Source organism: Anabas testudineus, chromosome 1, assembly GCF_900324465.2.
Source record: "Anabas testudineus chromosome 1, fAnaTes1.2, whole genome shotgun sequence".
NCBI lineage: Eukaryota > Metazoa > Chordata > Actinopteri > Anabantiformes > Anabantidae > Anabas > Anabas testudineus.
Genome location: NC_046610.1, coordinates 21,108,841 through 21,135,575, shown reverse-complemented (window position 1 = coordinate 21,135,575; position 26,735 = coordinate 21,108,841). Strand labels below are relative to the sequence as shown.

Genomic DNA, 26,735 nt, shown 5'->3' with positions numbered 1-26,735 from the left:
TAATGATAAACTCAATGTGAAATCAGCATCACATTTCTGTTGCCTTGCATCTAAATATAGGTATTCATATTTCTCATATTTCTGTTTCAGAGGTTTTCCACGTCTACAAAAGTATCATAAGAGACTTTGCCACAATCCCACATTTGCTCATGAGGATTTGTGACTTGGCGTTGACTGCCCTTAAAGGACTAGGCTAGAGATTTGCATTGACAACTTCATATTTCAGATAGGCCTGTCTCAGAACTTCATCAATCTCTGCTCTTAAACAATGTTAACACAATAATCTTTAGCTGTTATTGAAGCTTAATTTCTATTATGTTTTTAGTTACTTAATATTTATTTTACCAGGAGAGCCTCACTGGAATTAATTTATTATAATTAATTAAGTCGTAAACAAATGTATACCAAAATTAAATATACAAACATAAAAAATAAAAAGTTATTAAAAAACGTTACATTAGAACCTCCTTGCAAAAAACATTACGTTGACAGATAGATCATAATGCTGAGAGATCCTGCAGTGAAACCCAAAGAAATTATGTAGGGATACATTTTATTTGCACTTTACAGGAGAAAAATGCTCTGTGAGTGTTGGCATACTAATTTTTATATTTTCTCTTCATTCTTTCTTTTTCATTTCCAATAAATAACTGTGTCATCAGCATAAAGGTAGACACTTACATCTTGCACATCTTGCACACTGATCATTTAAACGTGTTGATTATTTATTCTGTTTTTTGTTTGTTTTTTTTATTCCTTTCATTCTATATATATATGGCACAGACTGGTTGGCACCTTAATCTCGTTGTACGATGTTGCAATGACAATAAAGTTTATCTTTATCTTTATCTTTATCTTTAGCCTATTTATTGCTTAAACAGAATTAAGTACAAGCATAACCATAAAGTAGATTCAAATAAACTTTATTATCCAGCATGATGTATGGTACAAGACAGTACATTAACAGTAAATGGTCAGTGAAAAATGAACAAGCTTGTTATAAAAAAGTATAAATACAATACAATCCTCAGAATTTTAAGGACACCTAATACATTTTGTCAAGTGACATAAATAAACTATAGGGTTTCTCTTTAGAATATATTGTCTAAACCAGTAAGACAAAAACAGTAAATGCCTCTGCTCTTTAAAAAGTTCATACGGTTCTTTCTTTCAATCAAGACTAAGGTTCAATGTGGACTATATACAGTCTGTCATGTCAGCACCAAAAAAACAGCACTGCTTTTCTTTCAACTATGCACATATGTGTATGGCCTGAGTTAGTGTGGAGAAGGCAGAGAGACAATCACAGACATCTATCACAATTGTTTTGTAGAGACATTCTCTTCATTCATGGTGGTTTTCACTACCGGCGTCAGGTTAAATCTGACCCGAAAGGTTTCTATTGAGTTATTTTTATGTGTTTACTTTGACAGAAATAGACAACAGCCACAGCATAGTTGGACGATTGCTAATGTCTTGGCTCACTTCAATGTTTTCTTCTTTTTCCCTGACATATAAAAACTCCAAATTGGCTCTTTCAAGCTCAGACTTCCCCTGCGTTTGCCAGGCATATCAAGGTTAGTGTGTCAGAATATTTCCTGTCCCAGTTTCTGGGGCAATAAGATCAATGTAGAACTACAAAATTGACTCTTATTTTAGTATACAAGGCAAGAAATACGTAAACATCAATCTTTAAGCCTGAGACAACATGAAAAAATATGTCATGTTCTTATCACACTTACAAAAACTACAAAAATAATGTATCTCTCATTTAAAAAGAGAATAAGAATCCTTAGATTTGTGGTACTCTTTCATTCCAGTCTTTCATAATCCATTCCTGGACTAAACAGACTTCACTATTCTATGTACAATATTTATAGTTTGGAGACTCTCAGCTATTCGCTGTAGCTTTATTCTGAATGTTCAACATCTGAGGTGAACAATGTCTTTGCCTGACTTGAGACAACATTTCTCTGTGTGTTAAAAAGCAACCAATACTGTAGGGGCTGTGTCAGCAGCTGCTCTTGAGATTCATCAACAATGCCCTCGTGGAGAAGCATTTTGAGCTGCCAGAAACCTTTGAATGGCGCGATTTAATGTGTGTTACGGAGCCACACAAAAAGGGTGCCACGTCTGAATGCCAGGTCACTAGCTCCATGCTACCAGGCCTGGCAGAGACCTACACCAACCTAGCTTCTCGGCACATTCGGTAAAACTGTCCCCGTTGTGTGATGAGGTTGGCTGGAGAGTCCATCTCAGAAATGTGGCCTCTGTCCATGACAATCACTCTGTGAAGCAGAAAACATTAATTACATTAATAACAGTAATTAAGCACAACTGCAAAAGTAAGAATGAACTATGTCAGAGATTATCATTTATTTTTAATTATATATTTTACAGTTTTCCAGAAGCAAAACATGAAACAGATTGCAGCAGATAAATGTAAATTGAGGTGATAAATGGCTTGATGTCATTGATTACCTTTCTGTTATTTGACTAAATTGACAGTGTAGTGGACTGTAACTCACCTAGTGTAGTCCATGATAGTGTTAAGGCGGTGAGCGATGGTCAGGACAGTGCAATCTTCGAACTGTGTGCGAATTGTTGACTGGATGAGTGTGTCTGTCTCCAGGTCCACAGCAGCTGTTGCCTCATCCAAAACCAGGATCTTGGTTTTCCTTAACAAAGCCCTGGCCAGGCACACAAGCTGGCGCTGACCCAGACTACACAGAAAAAAGAAAGTGGGAGAGAGAAAGGCAGAATCTCATATTAGACAAGGACTGTTTGTATCCCACAGCTTTATTTGGATATCTTTATAACAATTGATTTGTGACTGACTAGCCAGAACAATGGCTTGTGGTGTATCTGCATTGCAACATGTCATATCAATCTCCTTATGTACCTGAGGTTTTCACCTCCCTCTGAGCATTCATGGTTGAGTTTGTCAGGAAGGTTGGAGACAAAGGTTTTGAGGTGAGCTAGCTCCAATGAATTCCACACCTCCTCATCTGTGTAGGTGTCAAAGGGGTCAAGGTTCATCCGGAGGGAGCCTGAAAACAGCACAGGATCCTGAAAGAGAGGATGGAATTGTTACTCTTTGCCAAACTATCCATATTGTGAACATATAACAGACATTTCAAATTGAAATGGCTTATCTTACACCCGATACAGATTGCAACTGTTATAAAAATGTATTGTAATGACCCAGGGCTCAATTTCTGTTATTACTCATGCCATACCTGAGGAATAATAGTAATGCGTGATCTGAGGTCATGGAGTCCAATGTCTGCGATGTTGACCCCATCTATAAATATCTTTCCCTTTGCTGCCTCTAAGATCCTGAAGATTCCCAGAGCCAGCGAAGACTTTCCTGCTCCCGTTCTTCCCACAATTCCAACCTGAAAAGAACGATTTTACTCATAATTTATAGATGTCGTTTTACTACAATTTAAATAACTCCAGTGATCCAATGTTAGGGCGACTGAAACTTTTTATATCACACAAAATAAATTACCTTCTCTCTTTCGTTAATATGCAGGGTAATGCCTTTCAGAGCCAACTCAAGGCCTTTGCGGTACTGCAGCCCGTAATCCATGAACTCTATAGTGCCTTTCTGGGGCCAGGCCAAGGGCAAGGAGCTGCCATCTACACTCCAACTAGCCTGAATGAGACAATAATAAAGGGTGAGTAGGAAAAGTCTTCCTCCTGTTAGGTGTTAAATTTAGTGTTGAAAGCAGTGACAGTGTGTGTATGGTGGGAACACTGACCTCTTTGGCAGTATCAGCATACTCATTGACTCTTTCCACAGAAACAATGTTGTTTTCTACATCGGTCCAGGATCTCACAATCCAACTCAAGATTCCAGTCACCTGAAATATCCAAGTCAAAGAGGCTTTAATCAAAGAGTATTTCCTGCACTGAAAATGAATCTGCTAATCAGCAAAGTGGTGCCTTTGTGGACATTTTCCAGTTAAATCTTCAAATCAAATGAATTCCTACAGTGGTGTGTGGTGTATGAAAATGACTCAGAAGTAATAGGCTGGGTATTGGGACACTGTCAGTGCTACTGCATGAGAATGTTTGCATGTGTACTGGGGTACAGTAGATCTTCTTACCTGGAGGGAGTGTGACACTGCCAAACCAACGATGCCTGGGCTCAGTGTGCTTTTTCCCATCACAGAGAGAATGGCAGCGGCTAAGACCACACCATTACCAACAAACTCCAGATTGACTGCCAGCCAACTGTGGATGCAATATTTGATTTAGTTGTGGGCTGGCAAGTTCCAAAATGTGCCCTCATCACTAAAGCCACATGTAATTTTGTTTAACCATATAAATCTTGGTTCTGGATCATTACGCCTCACAAACTGTTAACTGAGTAAGTTCATCTAAAACCAAATCTAATGTACATTATAATCTTAACATATCTCACCGGGTGGCAACAAATCGTGGGAAGTAGGAGGTTTGATTGAAGTCGACCCTGTCATTGGCCTGCAGAATGAACCTGGACTGCTCCCCAAAGGCCCGAATGACGCTGGCGCCCTGCACCGTTTCATTGAAGTGTGTGTAGATGGGAGATCGACTCACAGCTTCCAGCCTGCGCAGCTGACAGGATGTGGCGACATAGAAACTCTGTAGCCCACAGTGGAAAAGTAAAACACCAGCATTAATGCGTGAAACCCACAGGGATCGCTCAGGGCTTTCCCATAATTCATAGTGAATGTGTGTAAAATGTATGTCAGCAGATTGGGAACAAAATACAAGTGAATGGCAAAATCAGCAGAGTTGTTTTTGGAGCCTCGAGCTTTCCAATAACATACAGTAATGAAACCCAGCTCCTGCTAGGCCAACTTTCACATAATGCTGTCAAAGAAAAAAATAAAGATCAAAGTCATCAGTGGAGAGTTTAAATGTTGGATAGGAGAGATGTACCTGGACAAAGGCATAAAGAAAAGCCAGAGGAAGGATGATCACGGCTGCAAAAGGTGTTGCCATCAGCACTATGATGCAGACCTCCATGAGTTTAAAGACGTAGCTCAGCATCATTTTCAAACCATCGGGCACCATGCAGTCGATAGCGTCAATTTCTTTTGCAAAGCGGTTAAGTAGGTTGCCACTGGGCGTGCACTCAAAGAAGGACATTGGAGAGCGTAGCACGTTCATCAACAGGTCCATGTGCAATTGGCGAGAGGCGATGATGCCGCAGATGGAGATGGCAACAGTTGTACCAAAGATAGCAATACCTGAACAGAAAGAAGAGATGTGTGATCCAACCATAGTCCAACAGTAAAAGAACAATGTGAACTGTGCATTTGTCCATCAGAATTTTATTAAACAGACCTTGTACAAAGCCCAGAGCCCCGAACACAGTCAGCTTCAGGTCTGTATCTATCTGAGTGCCATTTACAATGGGATCATCGGCCCACATGCTGAGCCAGTAGTTGTAGGCTAGTGAGGCGCCCTGCTGAAAGGCATACAGGAAGACGATGGGAATGATGATGGCCAAGCCGATGGTCTTGAAGTACTTCTTGTACATCGCCAACCTCACCTGTTTTAGAAAAACCCAAAAATCAAGCTCAAGGAATTAGAGACGTTGCTTTATCTTTGTGTCACATGGTGAAGTTGTTAGCAAACATTGCCTGTATCAACATCAGACACAGCGTGTCATTCATTTGATAGTGTGTTTCTGGTCACCGGATAAATCCAAATATTCTTTCTATTTTCATCTTTACCAGTGTCTGGTAAAGATATCCAGACTTAATATCTGGCTTTTTCGCTGCTACAGTAAACCAGCCAGCAGACCAGCTAATTCTTCACTTTGTTTGCTGTTTGATGCTGAGCCAGTCGTATAGACTGGTGTTTTCTCTGAAAATAGCAACCTGCTGCAGCCAAAAACAACACAATAAGAGTTGTGAGAGTAAACCATAACATTAAAGTGGCCACTCGGAAAACCAAAACAATGGACTAAAGGAAGCCATAAAGTTCTGTAGAGCTTAGAGGGACTGTAGAGTCGGGTGATAATTCCACCAAAGTGAATGAGCCATTTGACAAACACGTATTCATTTCACTCATGTTAATAAAAACATAATGATCATAGCAGCTTTAATAAGGTATTTGTTAATAGTTTCAGAGCCAAACAAGTTCACACAATCAGAAATTAAATCAAAAGCCATTTTCCGACTTACCCTTCCAGTGTTGGCTTTGTCTACTTCAGTCAGCTTGCCCAAGTCCTCTGGTACCTGTTCTTGGTCTGCTTCAGTCACAGGCTCCATATTTTGTAGGTTGGTATTAGTGGTGTCACCCCTGGAGAATATGAGGAGGCCAAATATTCCAAAAGTTAGTTTCATAAAAGAAAAATCTTTGTGAAGGTTGGGATAGTTCACATGTTTATTTTACACACCCAATGAGCTGCTCCTGTGACAGGTCTCTGGAAAATGGCATGAAGTCGACCATGCTAAGACGAGCGTTGGATCTCCTGGAACCAGCTACAAGAAAGTAACATGTTAATGGTCAAGTGATTATTACTTTTTAGAGTGATGTGTCTTACATATAAGTAGTCTTTATTTTTAAGAAATGTCTTGCTTTATTTATTGCTGCAGTGTGTGTTCACCTCTCTGTATTGCGCTCTCTTTTCGCTCCGTATTGGCGAAGGTGTGGATAAAGTCAGCAAAGGCGCCATGGCGACCGAGAAGCTCCTGGTAGGAGCCGCTCTCTGTGATTTCTCCATCTACCAGGACGAGAATGAGGTCAGCCTGCGGCAGGAAGCTCATCCCATGGGTTACCAGGATGCGGGTCTGTATAGCAAGCCACACAAGTCCGAAAAATAGAATTGTAAGCACAATCCAACACTAAATGGAGGCTTTCTTAAAATAAAAGTGTCAGCAAAGTGGTGGTTTCTATATTATGATAACAATAGCTCAGGTTGTGTGCATGTAAGTGGTTCAGCTGTAGTAAAATTACGTTTTGGCTCTTTGCAGCTGAATTTAAGAAGCCAAATTAACACCTTGCAGGTTTTGTTGCACATATCACCTTGTCTCTAAGGACTCCTTTAGGTCCGAAGACTTTGTCAAAGATGTGTTGGCCCACGTGTGCATCAACAGCAGACAGCGGATCATCCAGCAAGTATACATCAGCCTTCCGGTAGACAGCTCTGGCCAGGCTCACTCTCTGCTTCTGTCCACCTGAGAGGTTCAGTCCCTGCATGGACAAGATTATTAGAAAATTGAGGACATGACTCATGATGACAAAAAATAATTTCATGCAGTTTGTTTCATAACAGTTCCCATACCTTCTCTCCAATTTCTGTAGCATCTCCAGCAGGAAGTATGTCCAGGTCAGGCAGGAGGGCACAGGCCTCTAGAACTCGGTGGTACCATGTTTTCAGCTTCTCCCTGCCGAATAGGATGTTGTCTTGAACTGTGGCGTTCTGGATCCAGGCCTGCTGGGGTACGTACGCCACAGAGCCCTGTGAAAACAGATGTCAGACAAGAGACTGTAAATATTTATTAAGCTAAATCCACCAACTATAATTGGACATTGCATATGAAACATAAATTCAATACCTTGACAGTGACACAACCACTTCTTTTCTCCGTCTCACCGAGCATGGCGGACAACAAAGACGACTTTCCACTGCCCACATGTCCGACCACGGCAACAAGGGAACCTCGTGGCACACGCACGTTGATCCTGTCAACAAAGAAGTGAATTATCCTGTGAGTCACTCCACATTTTGTTGTAGAGTTAGTACTTTTCTAGTTGTTTCTTCTAATTTATACCTTTTAAGACATGGAGGGCCCTCTGCAGACCAGCCGAAAGTGCCGTTTTCTATCACCACGTCCTCTCCATCTAAACAAAAAGAAAGATCTGTGTAAAATGAACAAAAGCAGCATAAACACTGAAGACAAGACATGTTCTTTCAACTCGAGCAGCATACAGACTTTCAAAACAAAAGCCTCCTTTGAAGTTTCCCGTCACAGTGCAGTCTGGGCATAATTACAACTGAATTTGCTTAATCATACAAATTACAGAGCTGTTGCTTTTTCACAAGCTGACATAGGAAGTGTTGACAGATTACAGACAGAGGAGTGCAGTTTTTTTTTTTTCATTTCTCTATGAATCATTATATGTCTGAACTCATGCTGTGATTTACGTTCAACCGCTAAATGGGAATATCCTATAATTACCCTGTCTACCAGCCACCCTGGGACCCAGGAAGTGACAGTGCACATGATCCATACAAGGCTGTGGTACCCCACAGATATAAACAACTAAATTTTGTGGGCTACTTATATTGATCGTGACAGCCTATGATTTCAGGCAGTATGGGAACCAAATTGTGGATTTCTTTAAATGCAATAGTAGTGCAATATAGTAGTTCGTTCATTCAGTGTATACTTGGGTGGGGCTCTTACCAGAGCCCAGTGGAGTCTTTGAGACATTGTCCACTTTGAGTTCTTCTGAGCACAGGTACTTCCCCAGGCGTTTCAGTGAAACCACAGCCTGAAACAGAGTCAGTGAATAGTTAAGTGACCCCTGTCCATCATATTGAACCATGAAGAACATTCCTCATCAGGCAAAAGATAGAAAGTATCACGGGCGTGTAAACATCACCTACCTGCATGGTTGTGCTTATTGCAAATGGAAGCTGACTGAGTGGGGTCTTCAGGATGTTGATCAGCGCCATTGAGACGAAAACCTTTTGTGCATCCAGGACGTTCCTGTCATCCTGCATCACATAGACACCAAACATGGCAAAGGCAATCTAAGGGAGAAAAAAAAAAGAAGTTAACAGGCGGAGTTTTGTGTGATAGGTGATATTTAGAGGCACAATTTAAAGGATGAGACTGGTGTTATTTTAAATTTCTTTAATTGTCAATATAGCCCATGAAAAGACGAGAATCAACAACGATGCATTTAGCCTGTCTCTCAATACTTCTGACTTAGCCACCCTGTCTGTGGCACTCAGCCCATTTGGTGCTGAGGAAAACATAAATCTTTAAAACAAATATAGGCCTATCAAATCATATTTATTCTCTGTTTTCTCAGCACCAACTGAATAGACTAGGCTGCAATTTGTTACACGCAGTTATAATGCACAGACGTTCAATCATCACACCTTGGATGACTGTAATAATCTAATGTGTTGGGAGTTAGTTTCTGTAGTAAGAACTCTTTCAGTTTAGAGCTCTTACCAGGAAAGAAGAGGAGTTAAAGGATGCAATAGAGATGGAGTAAAGGATCTGAGACTTCTTCAGGGCCTTGAGCTCTTTTTCTCTGTATCCCAAAACCTGTTCCAGGAAGGCCTTCTCCCAAGCATAAAACTTTAAGATCTTTATTCCATTCAGGATCTCGTTCATCAGTCTGATGCGGCCGTCCATGAACTTCATTTGGATCTCCTGTTGACCAGACAGAAAGCAGAAGAAGACATGTGTTGGTAAAATATAACTCACCCTAAGCTGAAACAGGGGCACGGTGGAAAGACAATTACAAGACAAAAGCAATATGTTCATTTGTGAACATCGTCTGCGCTTGTTATAGCTGTAGTAGTTTTCCTGAACATCACAGAACTTGTTTAATTCAGTAAGAATTTATTGCTTGTTACATTTTACTGATTTTTATGAGAAGGAAACAACAAAGAGCCAGGAATGTGGTCACTGCATTCAAACCTAAATTTGATTAAATTGGCATCCAAATGTACAGAACTGTCTGTTGTTTTTCCAACGAAATGAAAAATGATGTCCTCCTACTGCCCACCCTTTCCTGTCATTGTTCTTCAAACAAGTTATATGGGTCAGACATCAAAAGGACAAGAGAGAATGTACCATCCAGGCCAAACACCCACACAGCTTCTCAGCCACTATCTAAACCAGCTGTGGCATCCCTGACCTAACATGCCAGATGTCAGGACTGCAGCCGAGTGAAAGTGCGAAGGATTCCTGTAACAGCTTTTACCTGCAGCTTGCTTCTTTTCTTTGCGATGATCCCGTTGAGGGGGAAAATGAGGATGACTGTGGTGATTCCTGCCAAAGCTGATGGTCCAAGGTGCTAAAGAAATGACAGGATAAAACTGTGTTAAGGACTTTTCACTCAAATTATACACCTTTATATTTGTGCATTGTGAAAATACATTTCGACATACCTGCCAGAGAAAGAAGAGACACAGAACAATCTCAATTGGAGCCAGCCAGACAGCATTGAAGTATACCACAAAGTCCATGAGCTTCTGCGTGTCTGCTGAAACCAGATTCACAATCTCACCAACAGTGCAAGTCCTCCTGGCAGCACTGTTTATCACCAAAGACTGGATTGACAATAAAACAGACAGACACATTTAGCCCTCAGTGCACTGTGTACAATATAATTTTATACTCTTATAAAGATTTCAGACAATCATTCATCTTAGGTAAAAGCTGTTAATCATACGTTATGTACTGTTTTCCAGTCTGGAAGGTGCTTTCGTTTTTTGCCACTTAAGGTGTAATTTATGTTGTGTCTATAGGGTGGCAACTACATGTCGTTGGATACAGATTTACCCACCTTTCTGTAAACCAAGCCCATAACAGCGGTCTTCACCCTCATTCCCACTGTGAAGCAAGTGTACATGTACTGATGGTTGAACAGAGACTGGAGACAGGACAGCAGGAACATGAGAGTGGCATAGAAGTAGCCCTTCCACAGCGGGGCGTCTTCGTCTCTCATGAAGCCCAGAAGTAGACTGTGGAAGGTGTGAAGTAGAAGATGAATACAGGATCATTTCATTCATTTGTTTGCTTGAACTCTTTGACTGCTAAGGGTCATGACTGCATTGTATCAAAATCCTATTTCTGTGTATGGTTTTCTGTGGGAAGTAGTGAATGAATCAAATCACAGCAGACACGAGCAGAATTTTATCCTGTCAACACATTGTTAATGTGTTTTTTTTTTTTACATTCAGCCTGATATTATTTGACTGTCATTGTGCGCTTTAAACCGACGGCCTTGAGCGCTGCTGTGGCTGCTGGCTGACTGGTCCACACAAAGTAACTCGGGTTACACAACAGTGCTCAGCCTGTGGCCGGGCTGCCCTCACACTTGGCCAGCGGCTCCCTTATTGTGGTGCGACTTGCATTTCTGCCATTTAGAGCCTCTCTCTCCCTCCATGCTTGTCCTCCATACTGGAGCACAGACGGCTGCGGTTTCATCTACTTTTGTTGCTCACAGCTCCACGACCGTAATTAACACTTCCACTGATCAGATCTGTGAATCAACAACATTCCAGTCTGGCTAGTGGAATGGTATGGCACTGCTGCCAGCCTCTGTTTTTGTTTGGCTGAAGGTGTCACAAATACGTAATTGGAACCAGGACAATGGTAAGATGATTTCTGAGGTGATAACAAACCAGTTGTTTATACAGCAATATCTCTGTATCTGGACTGAGGTATTTTCGTCTTGCCACAAGCTCCAAAACTCGTTTCTCTAACTTATCACCCCAGGAAAACATCATCTTTTCAGTCAAATCTCCAAACTGAAGTGGACAGCGCTGACCACAGAAAACACAATAAAAGTTTTTTTTACTTTAAACTGGATTGCTGTCCATCCAGGTAATTTCAGTCTGAGCTGAGGTTTGGAAATAGTGGCTGAAGCTTTCCTTAATACAGTGCACTCGCTGCCATTTGGTTTGTGGTACTCCGAGCACTGAAAAAGTTACATGAGAAAAACTCAACAACAACATTTCTTTCTAAATATAATGACACACTTTCTTGAAATAGTAGCATTCTTATGAGAACTTTTATTGACTACTTGCTATCAATGCACGACCGCCTGATTTCTATCTTTATGCTAAACATTCAGCATAAAACATTTGTGCACTGTCATTAAAACAGAAGTGTTATTTTTTTGGGAGCTGTCAGCACCACAAACCAAATACCCCCGAGCCTTATGAAACTGGGTTGGGATACAGCTAATATTTCCAAACACTGTCAAGTCACGCCACAGACTGCACTCATGTAGAGAGCAGATATAGGCTTAGGTGCACTCCTCCTTTAAGTCTTACCTAAGCACCTGGGGGATGGCGAACATGAAAGCATCGTGGAATATGATACACAGGGTCCCGGTCAGGAAGTATGGACCGAACTTGCGCACCAGTGTTCTGAACAGGAAGAATCCAGAGCTCTGCTCCTTCTGCAGCTTCCTGAGGAGCTGAGCTTGGTCTGGCAGTCTGCTCCCCAGGGCCGCACCCGATGCCAAGGCCTTCTCCTGCCTGCCAGAGGGATGAAACACACACACACACACACACAGTTAAAGGCAAGACATCTGTGTCAGAGATGACCAAACATAATCCTGGCTCCTTTTAAGTATTTCATTTATACCAGACTGGAAAGAAATCGAATCAAATCAAGACTCAAGAATTCTCCAGCAGCATTATTCGTTGATATAATTATTTGACTTAATAACAGACTTTTAAAGCACTGGATTATGTTAACAAGCCTTGATAATGACACAGGACTCTTACTTAAAATTATGGACTGAATGTCCTCAAATGACTTTTTTTGGACCTATTTTTGGCCCCGAACGCTTCTGGTGATGAGACATCCTGAATTTCAATTTACCGCAATCATGACTAAGTCCTGCTCTGCTCGGGTCATAAACGCAGCCAGCACCATGTTGACGTTTTACCACACTGCAATAAAATGGGATTGAATGTTTGGCTGTTAGACTAAGACAGCAGTAAGTGCTGCATGGTGGATCACAGGCCTGTGTCAAAACAGCAAACCATGATACGAGTTAAGGGAAACATGAAAGACAAGATGTGCATGTCCTGCACATGATTTTACACATAAAGCTCAGTTTACTCCTCACGAGAAGTACTATCCTAGCCTGAGGAAACGGCTGTGTAAATCTTCTGTTGGTCTGGAAGGAGCGTCTGTCCATAAACATAACCCTGATGATGTCATTGAGGGTTATGAAGTAATCAGGGTGAATAAAAAATCTGAGACTTGAAAGACTGTGTTAATAATTCAGGAAGGCTTACTCCATACTAGGTAATTAAAATCGGTATATGGAAACTTCTTTCTTTGATTCCCAATTCTCACTTTTGCAGTTTGGCACATTCGGCCGTCCAGTCCTCTTGCAGCTCAGAGATGATCTTATTTGACGTGTCTTCCTCTCTCAGGGTCCACAGGTCCTCTGCTGCCAGTGGGGTGCGATAGCCTTTCACAACAAGCCTGAAAAAGGGAGCGTGGAGATGATTCACGCACGCGATCGTCAACAAAACACACATATTATGGTAAACAAGTAAAAACTGTTGCTGCAGTGAGTCAGCCGAAGCCTAAAAATTAGTGGGTTTTGAAGAACCATCTTACCCAGTGAACCACCAGAAGAGAATCTTTGACAGGAAAGAAGCATCTTTCACGGGACAGGGATTCTGCAACAGATTAAAGACCAGATTCACTGTTGTTTTCGCAGTAAATCTCTCAGCGCCTCGAGGCTTTCGAGAAATACTCAGCCTCGCAGAATGCTGCACTTGTGAGTGAGGGGTGCGTTTGGGACGGTTAGTGTAACAGCACTGTGCATTGTCAGGTGGTCCACTGCGGAGTGCAGAGGCCACAAACTCCCACATGAAAGACTAAATAGAGTTCAGTGTTCAGCGCGGGATGGAGATGACGTTTTGAGGTCTGGAGCAGACAGAGCAGCAAATGCGTCATCAAAACTGTCCAGCAAGCGGATACATGTAGACACACAGCGTCTTCTCATGCATACTTTATGGCATCACTCTTCCCTGCCAACCCCTCCACAGGGTGTTTACTCTCTTGCTTACCAGCACTCTTGCTCTTCATCCCCTCACTTCCTCTCTTCCTGTGAGTAACTCTAACCATAGCTTGGAGCAGGGAAGGAGGAGGAGGTGGAGAAAGAAGAGCAGGACACACCAAGGACCGACCAATGGGTGTGTCCGCCACGCCAGACTGCGGCTTCTGCACCCTCAGCCTCCTCACCACTGGCCAAGTTAGGGACTTTTCCTGCTATTTTGTTTATCACCAGGGGGACTATTACATCACAAGTCTGTTTGATTGATTACAAAGTCATTTTCATTCACCTGTCATCTGTCCTGCAACTGCTTGCTGTTTTGAGCTTGAAAAGACCCCCCCACCCCCTCCTCCCCCGGCTCAGGTTTGGTGGGCTAGTGAGATCTGTGTGTGGTAATGGTTTTGCTGTTGTGTGGTGACAGGCTCTAAGCGACAGGTCTTGATGTTACACAGTGAGTCGTGAGTGAGTTGTGTTGAAGGTATGCACGAGAACAACGTCAAACACACACACACACACACACATGCACTCGTTCACACTAAGGAGCCAAAGCGGTGAAGTGAGTGTGGGAGAGGAAGGACAGAGGGATGTGAGTCACATCACTTCCTCCAAATGGGAGAAGTGTCTTGACAACAAAAGTTGAAAACCACAAGACAGCATCTTAGACATATTCTATCCTGGGTATTGAATCAGAGTGGATGTTTTTGACGGAAGAGGGATACATTCTCGTCTGCCTACCTTTTCCAAGACTGTTTTTCCCTCTGGAGGCTGGTCAGCAAAACAGCAAAGGAACAGCTGGGCCAGTTGGATTGAGAAGTAGGAGAAGAAGGCAAGGTATCGTACGATGTCGGAGGCAATGCCCTACGGATAAAGAAGAAAGCATGGATTAGTAGCTACAGCTACTACAGAATATTAGTAGCTGTAACTGACTATATTGTGTTTATTTGCTTTACGCCAATCCAGACATGTTTTGAAATTTGCCCCTTATTTTAAACCAGGGACAGATTTCATTGGCTTGATGGTTGAGCTCAAGCCACAGAAAAATAACATTGTTCTTACATCCAGACATAAGGTTTTCAACAGGATCAAAATGTGCTATGGTTGTTTCATGTTTTTCAACATCACTCAACAAATCACACAGCATCCTGTGGTACACCGTGCCAATTATCTGCACTGTGGCTTTGTGTGCCGTTTCACAACAACACTAAATTCATTATACGGCTTTGCCCCCGCTTACGCATTGTATAGCAGAGGATATGGTTTGTATTCCGAGATCACAGACACAGTAAAGAGTATTTTGGATCTTTAAGCTAAATCTGGGTGAAAACCAGAAGTCTTTAATGGTGGACTTTATATCAAAATGAAGCAATAGTTAAAGCTGCCTCTCAGTCACGCTCCTATCTGCAAATAGGGACTGTGGTTTTTCAAACCAGCACCCTTACTTTCAATCAAGGGAGCAGCTGTGATATTAACCACTCAGAGGCTTTTGTGAAATGTAGGACTCACATGTTATTCTTGACATACAGAAATTGTGGGTTTTGGCAGAGCCATTGTTTACTACTGGGTCAACGCCACTGCCACAACTGGTCTGTTGTGCAGCAGTATGTGTATGCATGTCAGCGCCATGGTAAACAGTAAAATGATTTTCTCTGAAAAGTGTGGTGCTGTGCCCAGAAAGGAGATATGAAGGGGCCAAAGGGATCTGGCCACACTGTGAAAAACAGGTTCAGGATGGTCGAAGAGTGGGTGAGAAAAATGTAGGTCAAGTGGCTAAGAATGGACAGTATCCACAAACATGAACTCCGTCAACTTGAGCCATCATTGCTGCAACGGGATTTGGACACTTTCTTTCTAAATATTTAGAAACTGTGTCAGTACCATATACATATGTGAGCTGTCACAGAAATCACAGGCTGAGCTTTGCAGCATTATTTTTGTCCTTTTACCTTTTTCAAAAACCTGCTGCAAAAAAAGAAAGTGGACTTGGTCTAGTCCAAATATCATCGAACTATAGGCTACTGTAACACGAACGCACAGTATACACTGTATAAACATCCGTCAAATACAGGAAAAATGGTTCAACTATTTTACAAAATTGTCACTTGTTGATGCTCATATTTGATGAATGGGAAAAAAAATGAAACAAATGTGGGGATCAAATGTGGAAGTTCAACTTAATTTTTGTGTACACTAAAAATGTGTTGTTTAATATGTGGTGTTAATAAGTGAGCTGAACAGGTGCTTTTAGGTGAATTTTGTTACCTTTGGACAGAGCGAAGTTAGCTTTTGACCCCAAATTCTAGTTCTTTGTAACATATTAAGCTATTTAGCATGAGTAACAGCTTTATAACATCTTGAGTGGTATTAATCTAGCTGAAAACAAGTATATTTACAGGAGTTACTTTATAAACCTCCAATAAAAAGTCATTTATAACTTCACTTGTTTTATTGGGTTTAGGGGACAGGAAGTGATCTTTGCTCCTTGTTACCAACTTGTTCATTTTTCTAGCTGTTGGTTCTTCCGTGCTCTTTTAGCAGGAGAAGATGTGGCTGGTATTGGGACGTTATGAACAACAACTGGGCATGTGAATTTGCCTCATCAAAACGTATGTGGAGGAGAAATATACTGCATGGTGGTTATGTGTGTATTCTATATGCACATGTGTGGTTGTATGAAATGAAAACATCTGTGTCCAAATCCTAAATGGCCTCGTATTATATGAGGATGCATAGATTTCCATCTGGCTGTGTTTACAGCAGTGTAGGCTCATAAACACAGCGCTGGCGTTCCTCTGGTCTGACCCTGAGCTGCCATGTCTCACCAGCATTTATCCCAGGGCCATCATTACTCTCCTCCAAGCAGTGTGGGAATGTCACACAGAGGACGATAAAACAGAAATATGGATGTGTGTGTGTGTTTGTGTGTTTTTATAGAAATGCAAATGTGACTGCCCCATGGCTGTGTGTGCCTAAATAGAAACTTACCCCATACAACAATGATTGCAGTGTCTGACAGAAGACACAGGAAGAAAACGAAAACTTAAACACACACAGGCTTGACCAGAATTGGCAGTGTCATCCTCCAACACTTGGTTAACTTTAGGTTACCTTGGTTAAAAGTGGGGGATGAAATAGAAACTCTTTGCTGACACAGGGTATATCTCAAGCTGTGCTGCTGGAATCTTCTGTCTAGACTTTGGGTAGGAGCAGACCTGATTAGATATCCCTGCACAGTGTTTTGACACTTTAGGTTCAGTGAGTTCATACCTGACAAACACACTCACTTCACTTCATAAGAGGATTGTTGAGAGGTTTTGGCGAATAAGCCTGTACATGGTCATGATATTTCTATTAAATGGTATTGTGGTGAAGTTACATATTAATTATTAGACCGAGTACATACCTCATCCATGGCCAACTGGATCTTAGCTCTGAGAGGAACCAGAGAACACACAACAGCCAAGACCCAGAACAGGAAGAGGAAAACAGAAGAACGACAGCCTCGTATTCTTTCCAACTGGATGATGCACAAGGCCAGAATCTAAACAAAGACACACAGAGCGACAGAAATAATTAATTTAAGAAATCAAGTGTGGTTCATACTTTGCAGGAGCCAGAGAAAATATGTAGTTGCTCTGGGAAAATCTTCTTTCCAAGCTGCCATTCAGTGCAACTCAAATATTAATTCAGCTGGAGGAAATAAAACACGATCTCCCGTGTAGCAGCTGCCAACATTTTGAGAAAGGACTTTCTGGGATTTCCCTGGCCATTAGTGCAGATGTGATTGGGCTGACTTATGCTTATAAAAAGGACACATGGCCAGTATGCTGCATGCCTTACACACATTGCTCTATGTTATTATACACTTTCCCGATAAACACGTTTTATCAAAAATAAAATTGATTCAGTCACGAATGTCTGTACATCCTCAAACAAGTCACACATCCACTATAATTGAGTGGTTGGCCAAGTGAGACGTCACTTTGTCATGCCAGCTCATCACCAAGTGGGGAGAAAGTGCAGTTTGGGTTTCATAATGAGCACCGCATCGGTTACGCTGGGATGAGCCACAGCACTGTCCTGTTATAAACTATAGCGGTCAGGTAATTATATAAGTTTTGTACGTGGAGATGTGTACACATTTCTGTGTGGTGGCCAAGAGGCTGAATATCTTTATATGTCCTGGTTGATGTAAACAACATCAAGAGTTCCTGTTTGTTTGGTGTAGGGCCCAGTTTATTTTTTGTTCATTCGGTTTCGGTAAAGACTTGATTCTTGCCAGTCCATCGAAGAACACAGGCAGGCATGCCCCTTACCTGTGTGGAATTTAGAGCCTCCTGCCCAACTGACTAGGATGTCTTTGGGAAGTTGGAACCAAATGCACACCAGCAGAGGGGATGTGAATACAAGGACAACATGGAAAGTCCAATCACATGAATGTCCAAGAGGTGAAAGTGCCTAAGAGTCCTAATCCTAATAAGTATTCTAGTTACTAGTAACTGTGCAGCGTTTTACAGAAACTGGTGATATGAATTGATTTCTCACAGCACATGGTCTCCCTAATATTGAAGAGTTCATTTAATAAAATTCACTCTCCCTTTAGCTCTGCTTTGGTCTTCATCTCCACCTGACAAAAATATCTCTTTAACTGATAGAAAGGTAGATGACAGTGGCTTTATGATAGCTCTTTCTCTGACAGCTGTGGCCTCCTTTTTTTACAGAAACAAATAAAATCAATGAGAGTGGTGCAATAAAAACATTAAAGACTGAATAAAACAATTAAAATACTGATATTGCAGCTTTAATATTAAAATTATATAACAGCACTTTAGCACTTTGGGAGGGAATTTCACTATTCTGTCCATCCAAATGAGATTTTGGTTAAAGTCTTACACTACATCTGGATTATTTTGATCAACTCTAGGGAAAGGTCTTATGCCTTCCTTTAGTGTGTTGCTTACACTGATTCTGATGGCATGTCTACTACATCTAATGGCTCTGCAGTATTTAGTAGTACAAAGAGCTGGTACTTGTGATCAGATGAGGTTGAGGCTGCATCAACTTCAATCCAGTGAAGGAAGATGTAAATGACCTTGGGTCAGCATCTGACTGGTCCCTCCTACTCACATCCTACCACTCTGACTTGTAATATTGCTGCAACCCTCAGCTTGTCTGTTTGTACAAGTCAGTGGGTGGAACTAAGTCCATCACTCAGCTTTGATTCAAAACCGGGCCATATAATTATATGGGAAGTGTGCAGTGCTGGGGAAGGAAAAGGAGCTTTACGTCATGGTATTGCTGATTATAGTCAATGTCACGTGTGTTCTTTTCATCAATATTGAACATGTTTTGTTTGTGGGCAAAAGTCTTCCATTACATTTGAATTTAAATTTTGCCAAAGAGTTAGTGAGAGCAGCTAAGTGTTCCTGGCCTGTACCCAGGGAGCGGGCATTGGTGAGTGGCTACAGTCATCATCTAGAAAATGATATCCTTTAATAAAGATAGTCCTGGCAACAGGATTTAAAGTTTGGTGACATGCTCTTAATATGATTTATTACATGTTTATTGTCTGGCCCCCTGGGGTGATAAATGATATCCTCAAAATAAACGTTCAGTTTTGCAATGTATTCCCTGATACAAGAAACGTCTCAGTGTATTTTTACCCAAACACGTGCTGCTATTTACTCAGGAGTCTGAAAAGACCACAGGTGGGCAAGGCTGTCTGACTGGGAGAGAGGGAGACTGTGCAGGACCTGTATACAGCTGCAGAGACAGGAAGCTTTGTGAGTAACGCGACAGTATACAGCTCTGTGGGTTGGCTTTAGAGGCTCAAAGGACCACAGCAAACCTCCCTATCTATGCTCAGCACCCTTCTACTGCATTGTAATGCTTAGGAATCCCCTCCTCAGGCTAAATAGTGTTCTATACTATTGTTTTGTCATACCACCCATGGCGTGAGCTGTACTCCTCTTTTGTTTGTGCACAGTCATCAGTAAAGCATCATTTAAAATCTCCTCAAAATGAGTGGGATTGATGTTTTGAGAAAAATTCAGGGCCACTTCCATCAACACAACCTTGAAAACATTTCTCTAATTGCACCCCAGACCGTATGTTCTACAAATAACGTTCTGTGGCCCACCCTACTTGTCACTCTTGTTAAGGGGACAGTAGTAGGGGACGTTACAGTTCGATTCAAGATGCTTGGACATTTTTAGAGATTTCAGATCTCAGAAAGGTCTTTCACTGATTGAGAACTAAACATTTAGCCTGATAATTTTACCTCAGACAATGAGCAAGTCAGTGTGCATGCAATGGATTTTGGCCACAGTTTCGTTTTTTTGATGAATGTTTCAGCCTTTATCTTTTCTTCCTACATTTTTATTACAGTTAAACATGTTACACCTTAAATACAGTTTTGCTCAGAACAATGGCACTCAAAGAAGAAAGTGACTTCTAACTTCCCCTCCAGCAGCACACCTGTAGCCCATATGAAGACTGAATCTTTCTGTGTAATTACGTCTACCATAGACTACAATAGCATGCAATCACCTTTTTGAAAGATGAACTGAAAAGTTGGAAGAGATTCATTTAAACTTCACTGTCACCACAGAGCATCTGATTTGCAATGAGCAAACACTATAGTATAAGCTGTACTTGGAAAAGAATAGAAGCTGCATTTAGTCTATAGGAACATTTGAAACACTGTGTTATGTAACCAATCATCAAGACATACGCTCTTTCACTGGAAAATCACCCAACAGTTATACATTTCATTGCACAGGAACTTTTCACATGCGTACACTAAGGTCCACATCAAATAGTAATTGATGTCTTTACAAGTTCTGTGCACTCTTATGAGTGATGGTCAAACTGAGGTTGGATTTACAGGGTACTGTGATATTTGCATTGCCCTCAGTACTATAAATCTATCCATGGTTATGCATCTTTGCACCTCTGTGTCTGGCCAACACACTCTCCAAACACTATATATATTCTTTCATGTGCTTGCACATTGACACGTGAGCCAGCAGGACACTGAATATATTCAGGACGCTGAAATATTCCCCAAAAACATCTCCGTTACCCAGAGAAGGACGACGCAGCAAAGTTGTCAGAATGCATATTATCAGTAACAAATTAGTGACACTGCTTAATAGTTTCTGCTTTTACATACACAAACCATGAACACATTGAGCTTTTAATGACCAGATAGACTGATTTCTTGTTAAGATCCTTTTCAAGTTATGTTGTGCTTGCACAGTCTTCCTTAACAGTCATGTGAAAAGCTGATCAGGATTAAAGTAAGGAACAGCTATCTCGCTGCTTATAAACAGAGACTGAGGGTTACATCCCTGTGTGCTAACTATTTAAAATAATACATAACCAGATTTCAGTAGCAGCATTTCAACTGTGCAGAGTTTTGCATTATAATGCAAACATTCAGCACGTATTACAGTATTTTCTGCGCATGACTATACATTTTGAAGATTTTTTTACAGGTTCATTACCTTGCAGCATGCTACTTATGCATGAAGTGCCATGCAAAGTTAGGGGAAGAGGGGTAATGTTTACCCAAAGGAAACCTAATGAACAAATATATACAATATCTAGTTAGAAAAACAAAAACAAATAAACAAACAGAGGACTCACCACTGTCATGCTGCGTATGATGGGGCTGAGTAGAAAGACCATGTGCTGCTGGATCTCCTGACTCCTCTCCAGCAAGATGTAGAAGAACTCCACAAAACCAAAGGAGGCAAGCAGGAAACCAAGCACCTGACAAGGAAATTAACTTAATGAATTAAGACTGATCAGAGAAACTTTATGGATGCACACATATTACAATATTTCTGTTGATATTGGGAATGTTGAGAGTCTTTTGGATCTTTAAATTAAGGGAAAAATCTTGAACAATGGCCAAATTCTGTGTGACAGTCTCACCATTTTAGCAGTGCAGAGGCAGGACATGTGAATGCGTCCACTGTCATGGCAGTAGAGGTGAAGGCAATAGAACGGGGCCAGCAACCACAGATAGACACAGGGAACCCACACCAGCACTGTGTTCTGGAAGCACTGGGTCAGGTCAGGGTTTGCTGTGTACCACGTACGGTTCCAGTCCTGCAACAGAGAGAAAAGAAAAAGGTCAAAAGTTTAGATCAAGAAAAAATATAGTCAGAAATTGAGCTCAAACTGTGACAATTTGTTCATCATCTTACAGTGAGAGGTGGCGATGGCCAAGGTCAGAGAATCCAAACATTTCATCCATCAGCCAGTGGAGAGTAAAACCACAGCAAGTCCACAGAAAATGTGTCTGTGCTCAAGCCTTTTTCTTTTGCCAACAGGCTGAGTCAGTTTGGGACTTTTCTGAACACGCCTCTGCCTTGTTTTTTAATTTGAGTAGGACAGTGTAAGCTGTCATCACATTAAACTATGAGGTCAAGGATTATACTAATAATGAAGCCTATAAACAATGGAGGCCCAGGCAGACGAGGTGTGTTGGGCAAATACTGCCAGAAAGTTGAGATTACATAACAACAGCAACAGAACCAGAATAGGATGTCTATGATAAAAAAAAACAGAAAGAAACAGAAGCAGCTAAGTGGCTTGTTGTTGTCTTGCTTCCCTTGTTTATCACCTCACTGGTCTAATGAGGGGCAGGGTGTCTGGCTGTGCTAACGAGACTGCCCTGCGGAGTCACCACAGGAAGTGGTTTAAAGCTTCGAGCACGGAGCAGTAGTCTGGCCTTCCTGGTAGGCTCCCAGCTGGGATAAGGGAGAGTGGCCACAGTTAATGGCCGCTGCAGGATTATTCTGTAACGACTGTCCACACACAGTCTTGCCGGTGAACCACAGCAGGTGAGCTGCACTTCACGCAGACAGAGGCTGCCGCGGCTCGGTGTGGCGTGCCCTCCGCACAAGCACTGATGAATAACAGTTCGGCATCAGTCACTACTGCCTCTGGGGCCAAAAGAAAGTCTGAATCATGGTCTGACTGTGGGTTACCTGTTTCAGTTCAACTCAAAGCTGGTACCTACCTCGTCACAGGACCACTGAAGTAGTATTCTCACCTAAGTCATTATAGCTTATAATAACGTACTAAACAAGAAATGTTGCACATGCTGCGTACTGATGGTCTCCGGGCACCGATGTACCAAAATCAGTTTAAGTGATAAATGTCTTGAAAGCCAGGGAGTGGGAGGCTAATTTCACAGACCCTTCTGACTCCTGTGGTCAACGGCAGGCGGATGAACACAGCACTTGTCAAACCCTCTCCAAGCTCTTTCTTGTGCTTTCAGCTCTCTACTTATCCTGTTTCTCACCATTGCCTGAAGTAGTTGCAGTAAACTAACAGATGCCAAAGACTTGGGTGCTGCAAGGTGTCTATTTTTACCTGACAAACACAGTGATGTGAAATGGGGGACTTTAGCCGTACTGCAAATCTGCTGACTATGTCTTTTTTTACACGCTCTCACTTTGATAGACCAGCTCAGTGACCAATAACCTGTTGTGATGGAAATCACATGCTTAAAAAAAAACTTGCACTATTGGTTTGAACAAAACAGTTGTGACAGCAGCATTATGCACCTATTACATGTATGTGGCCTTTATGACACAATAATTTTAGAGATTATAGATCACTCTCTTGACAGCTCCACACAGACTTTGACCTGTTGTTCAAATTATAGGATGACTTCATTTGAGTAGGAAAAACACTAAACACACTGTTAGTTTCTAAATTGGTTCCTTTCAAATTCTCAGAATCCCTCATCAAAAGCTTGTAGGCCACGTGTTTCTGGATTATGTCACCTCTGTTGAGTTGGATTTTGCCAGAGTACTTAAAGCGCCAATATGCAATTTAGCACAACACTTGAAATCAATCCACTCTGCTCTGCCCAGCCCTCCTTCTCCCTGCTCTGAAATTACAATACATAAGAACGCTGCTAAATTTACTAGTCAAGCAGCAGAACATTGCTGAGACTCTCTGATTGGTTAGAAGGGTGAGCCTCTCTCAAAATGATGGGAATATCTCTGCATTGCTGGCAGTGCCGTTCTGTGAGTCACACTTCACATGTGGCAGCGCTGACAGCACCTCTCCACAAGAAAACCTACATATCTCTCTTTTTGAAACAGGTTACGTACTATACAGTAGCTTTATGTTATTCCCATCTCGACTGTAAGGCTGTGCCCAGCGAGTCAGCAATGAAGCCATTCTAAAGGTATGTGAGAGGCTGAATATTACAGTTAATAACTCAAGATACTGCAGCCAAGTCGAGACAAAAACTTCTGTCAAAACACTCTCTATGCTCTGTGATGGGTTGTAACAGAGAACATTACATTCTGTACTTTGAACAGTTCTGGCAACGATACCTGCATGAGATAATATACAGTACTTTCACTTTCTAAGCAAATATTTGCATGTTGAGAAACAGAGGACGTGGGGTAAAAGAGGAAATTCGGGACTGACTGCATCCAATAATTTTGGGGGATTGGTGGACTGCAGCCATTCTTCTGTTGCGCAAATTTGGAGGTTTGTTAACATTCAGAACCTTTTCCAGCAACAGCAGCTTAGTCAGTGTGACGCAGTCTCACTTTACAGCATCGTATTGTGCTGAATCATAGATCAGACTGACGGTATATGTGACTCTGACACGCACCAATGGAGAGATCTCTCATTCAGACTCGGTTTAGATTAGACTAATGCACTCACACACATCCAGGCATCAAAGTGAGAAGGTCAGTGGATGCAGGTAATTTTCTTATTATACTACTTAGTGCTGACTACCAATCCGATCACTTATTTGTAGTACAGTTATAAGCGCTGCATTTAAAAACTAATATATAAGACAGCAAGCAAATGTGGCTATCGCTAATGCTTTTAATAAGTGAGTCATGTCAATTCTAAAGATAGAAAGGATTACAAGACAAAGGGAGCAAAGGGAGTGTAATACTCTTAAGTTTCTCTTTAAATAAATATTCCGATTACTTACTAATAGCATGTTAGCATACAAATGAGCTATATAACATAAGAACTTTATTTTCAATCCCTAGAAGTGAATGGGATACTGTTTAAAAGTAGTAATTAGGAGCAGAAAAAGATGCACACTCACTAAAGGCGTATGAGTTTGGGGTCAGTGAGCACATCACAAACTCACCCACAGAGGGTCCAGACCACTGAGTCTGCAGAAGGCGTCCATCCACTCTCTTGCTCCTTCCTCCCTGATGCTCCACTTGTTGGGGTCGAACAGCCCTTCTCCTCACGCTGGGTAGCACACACACTCAGCACCAGCACCGGCTCGTGTATGTGTGTAGGGGGAGATGGAGTACAGTATGTGTGTCCTTATTCGATTTTTCCTGTCTAGCTCTAGGTATTTCTTGGATTAAGCCGGTTCCTTCTTGTCTGTCTGGGCAGCACGCTCTATATTTATTAGTGTGTGTTGGAGTGTGTCTGTGGGACTTTTCCTCCCTTTTAATTAAACATCTTCTCTCAGTGAAACTCTGTGTCTGTCTCTCTGTTTGAACTGCTGCTGCTGCCCTGAGATCCTGTGTCTTACTGACTCTCACTCTGTCTGCCTGCTGTTTATGAGTGTGTCTACTTGTTGGGTGGGTGGAAATATTTCTCCCTCGCTCTCTCACTCTCTCTCTCTCTCACACCCCTCTCTTCTCTCCCACATCTGCTGGATTTCAATCAAAACACCACAGTTACTCCCCTCTATGGGACGACAGTCCCACACCCAGACATACTCCTCCTACTTTCGCTCACTGGCCCTTACCTCCTTTCTCACTCCTTCTTTCCCCCACTTTCCCCACATCCCAAACCACCAGTCGTCTGACCACACAGTGTCTGTTTGTGCTCAGACATACCTTTTAAACTGGTGCTAGTGACACTAAGATAAATGCTATTATTTTAAGATCTTCATCTAATTTGAATCCAAGATATTAGCAACACTAGTCACTGTCATGTTCCATCTATTCATATGCATTACATACCAGCATGTGCATGTGGATACCTTCTAAAACATACTTGACAACTCACAAAATAAATATTTCAGTCCAGACACATGGATCCCACAGATATAGATTTACTTTTTTTTTTTGGAGTGGAAATTGCTGTCACATGTATTTCCAAGTGTTGCAAAACTTCGTCGACATCATGATATGGGAAGTGAAGTGGATGAATTTTGTTAATTAGTCATCTTATTGGGTAAAACTTGCACTGTAAGTGGAAAATATGAACACATCGCACAACTCTGTCACAAAGTGTCACACTTATTTAGAGGGTGGTTAAGGTTTAAACTTATTTTGTCAGTGAAGGAACATTGGGTAAAATATGACTATGCATAGGGCACAGTGACATGTTGTGTGTTCTTAAGAATAAGTGTGACAATTTTTATAGCTGAGCAACTCTGACGTATACAAATTACCATAAAATATAAATACAGCAAAATCTTGCTCTAGAAATATTATAATACTCTTTATAAGCTCAAAAACAAGAATGTGCCCCCAAAACTCTTTGTAGTCTGCTGAAAAGCATCATCAAATGGTCACTGGTCAAGACACGAGGGAAAACTTCAGCACAGCAGCTGCGCAGGAAAGTATGACACTGTCTCGACTGGGTCTAACAACACCACCACCATCATCACCGCAGAGAAGAAACATGGAAAGTTCGGCAGAGAGGCAGACCACCACCAGGCCCTGTGTCTCGCCATGTGCAAATATGAGATTATTATTCTTTTAAAAATGAGTCATCGATTCGTGTTTCTCTTCCAAGCAAGCAAACGACTTTTATTCAGCACTTCAGCTCCTAGTGCAAAATGATGAGAATGATGTAATGTGACATGTGAATTCATCCTTTTTTTAAAAATGTTTTTATTTTAATGTGGGATTTGAAGCTTTTGTTGCAATTAAAAGTGAAAATATAAAAGTAACTATGGTTTAAGCGATTGCTTAGATAAA

At 41.5% G+C, this 26,735-nt stretch overlaps 1 protein-coding gene across 1 annotated transcript; it reads right to left on the bottom strand.

Annotated features, from left to right (window-relative positions):
• Nucleotides 1-935: 935 nt before the first annotated feature.
• Nucleotides 936-25,475, bottom strand: abcc6a (ATP-binding cassette, sub-family C (CFTR/MRP), member 6a). The gene is made up of 31 exons (XM_026360474.1): nt 24,935-25,475; nt 21,724-21,900; nt 21,433-21,558; nt 17,186-17,323; nt 14,521-14,643; nt 13,344-13,405; nt 13,074-13,205; nt 12,035-12,241; nt 10,540-10,717; nt 10,142-10,303; nt 9,955-10,047; nt 9,195-9,398; nt 8,618-8,764; nt 8,415-8,502; nt 7,779-7,848; nt 7,563-7,689; nt 7,289-7,465; nt 7,030-7,197; nt 6,611-6,794; nt 6,401-6,485; nt 6,186-6,303; nt 5,341-5,548; nt 4,933-5,243; nt 4,433-4,632; nt 4,116-4,242; nt 3,768-3,869; nt 3,515-3,661; nt 3,240-3,398; nt 2,903-3,069; nt 2,529-2,723; nt 936-2,288 (listed from the first exon to the last, which is right to left on the bottom strand). Exons 1-31 carry the CDS (start codon nt 24,974-24,976, stop codon nt 2,180-2,182), a joined length of 4,533 nt encoding a protein of 1,510 aa, XP_026216259.1. The 5' UTR covers nt 24,977-25,475; the 3' UTR covers nt 936-2,179.
• Between the last annotated feature and the right edge of the window lie 1,260 nt (nt 25,476-26,735).

Excerpts from the sequence above, each read along its gene's own strand:
- abcc6a (XM_026360474.1), bottom strand. The coding sequence starts at position 24,976 with ATGGACGCCTTCTGCAGACTCAGTGGTCTGGACCCTCTGTGG. Across the intron at positions 5,244-5,340 it reads GGCTCTGGGCTTTGTACAAG|GTATTGCTATCTTTGGTACA; the intron begins GTCTGTTTAATA and ends CTTTCTGTTCAG. Across the intron at positions 2,289-2,528 it reads ACTATCATGGACTACACTAG|AGTGATTGTCATGGACAGAG; the intron begins GTGAGTTACAGT and ends TCTGCTTCACAG.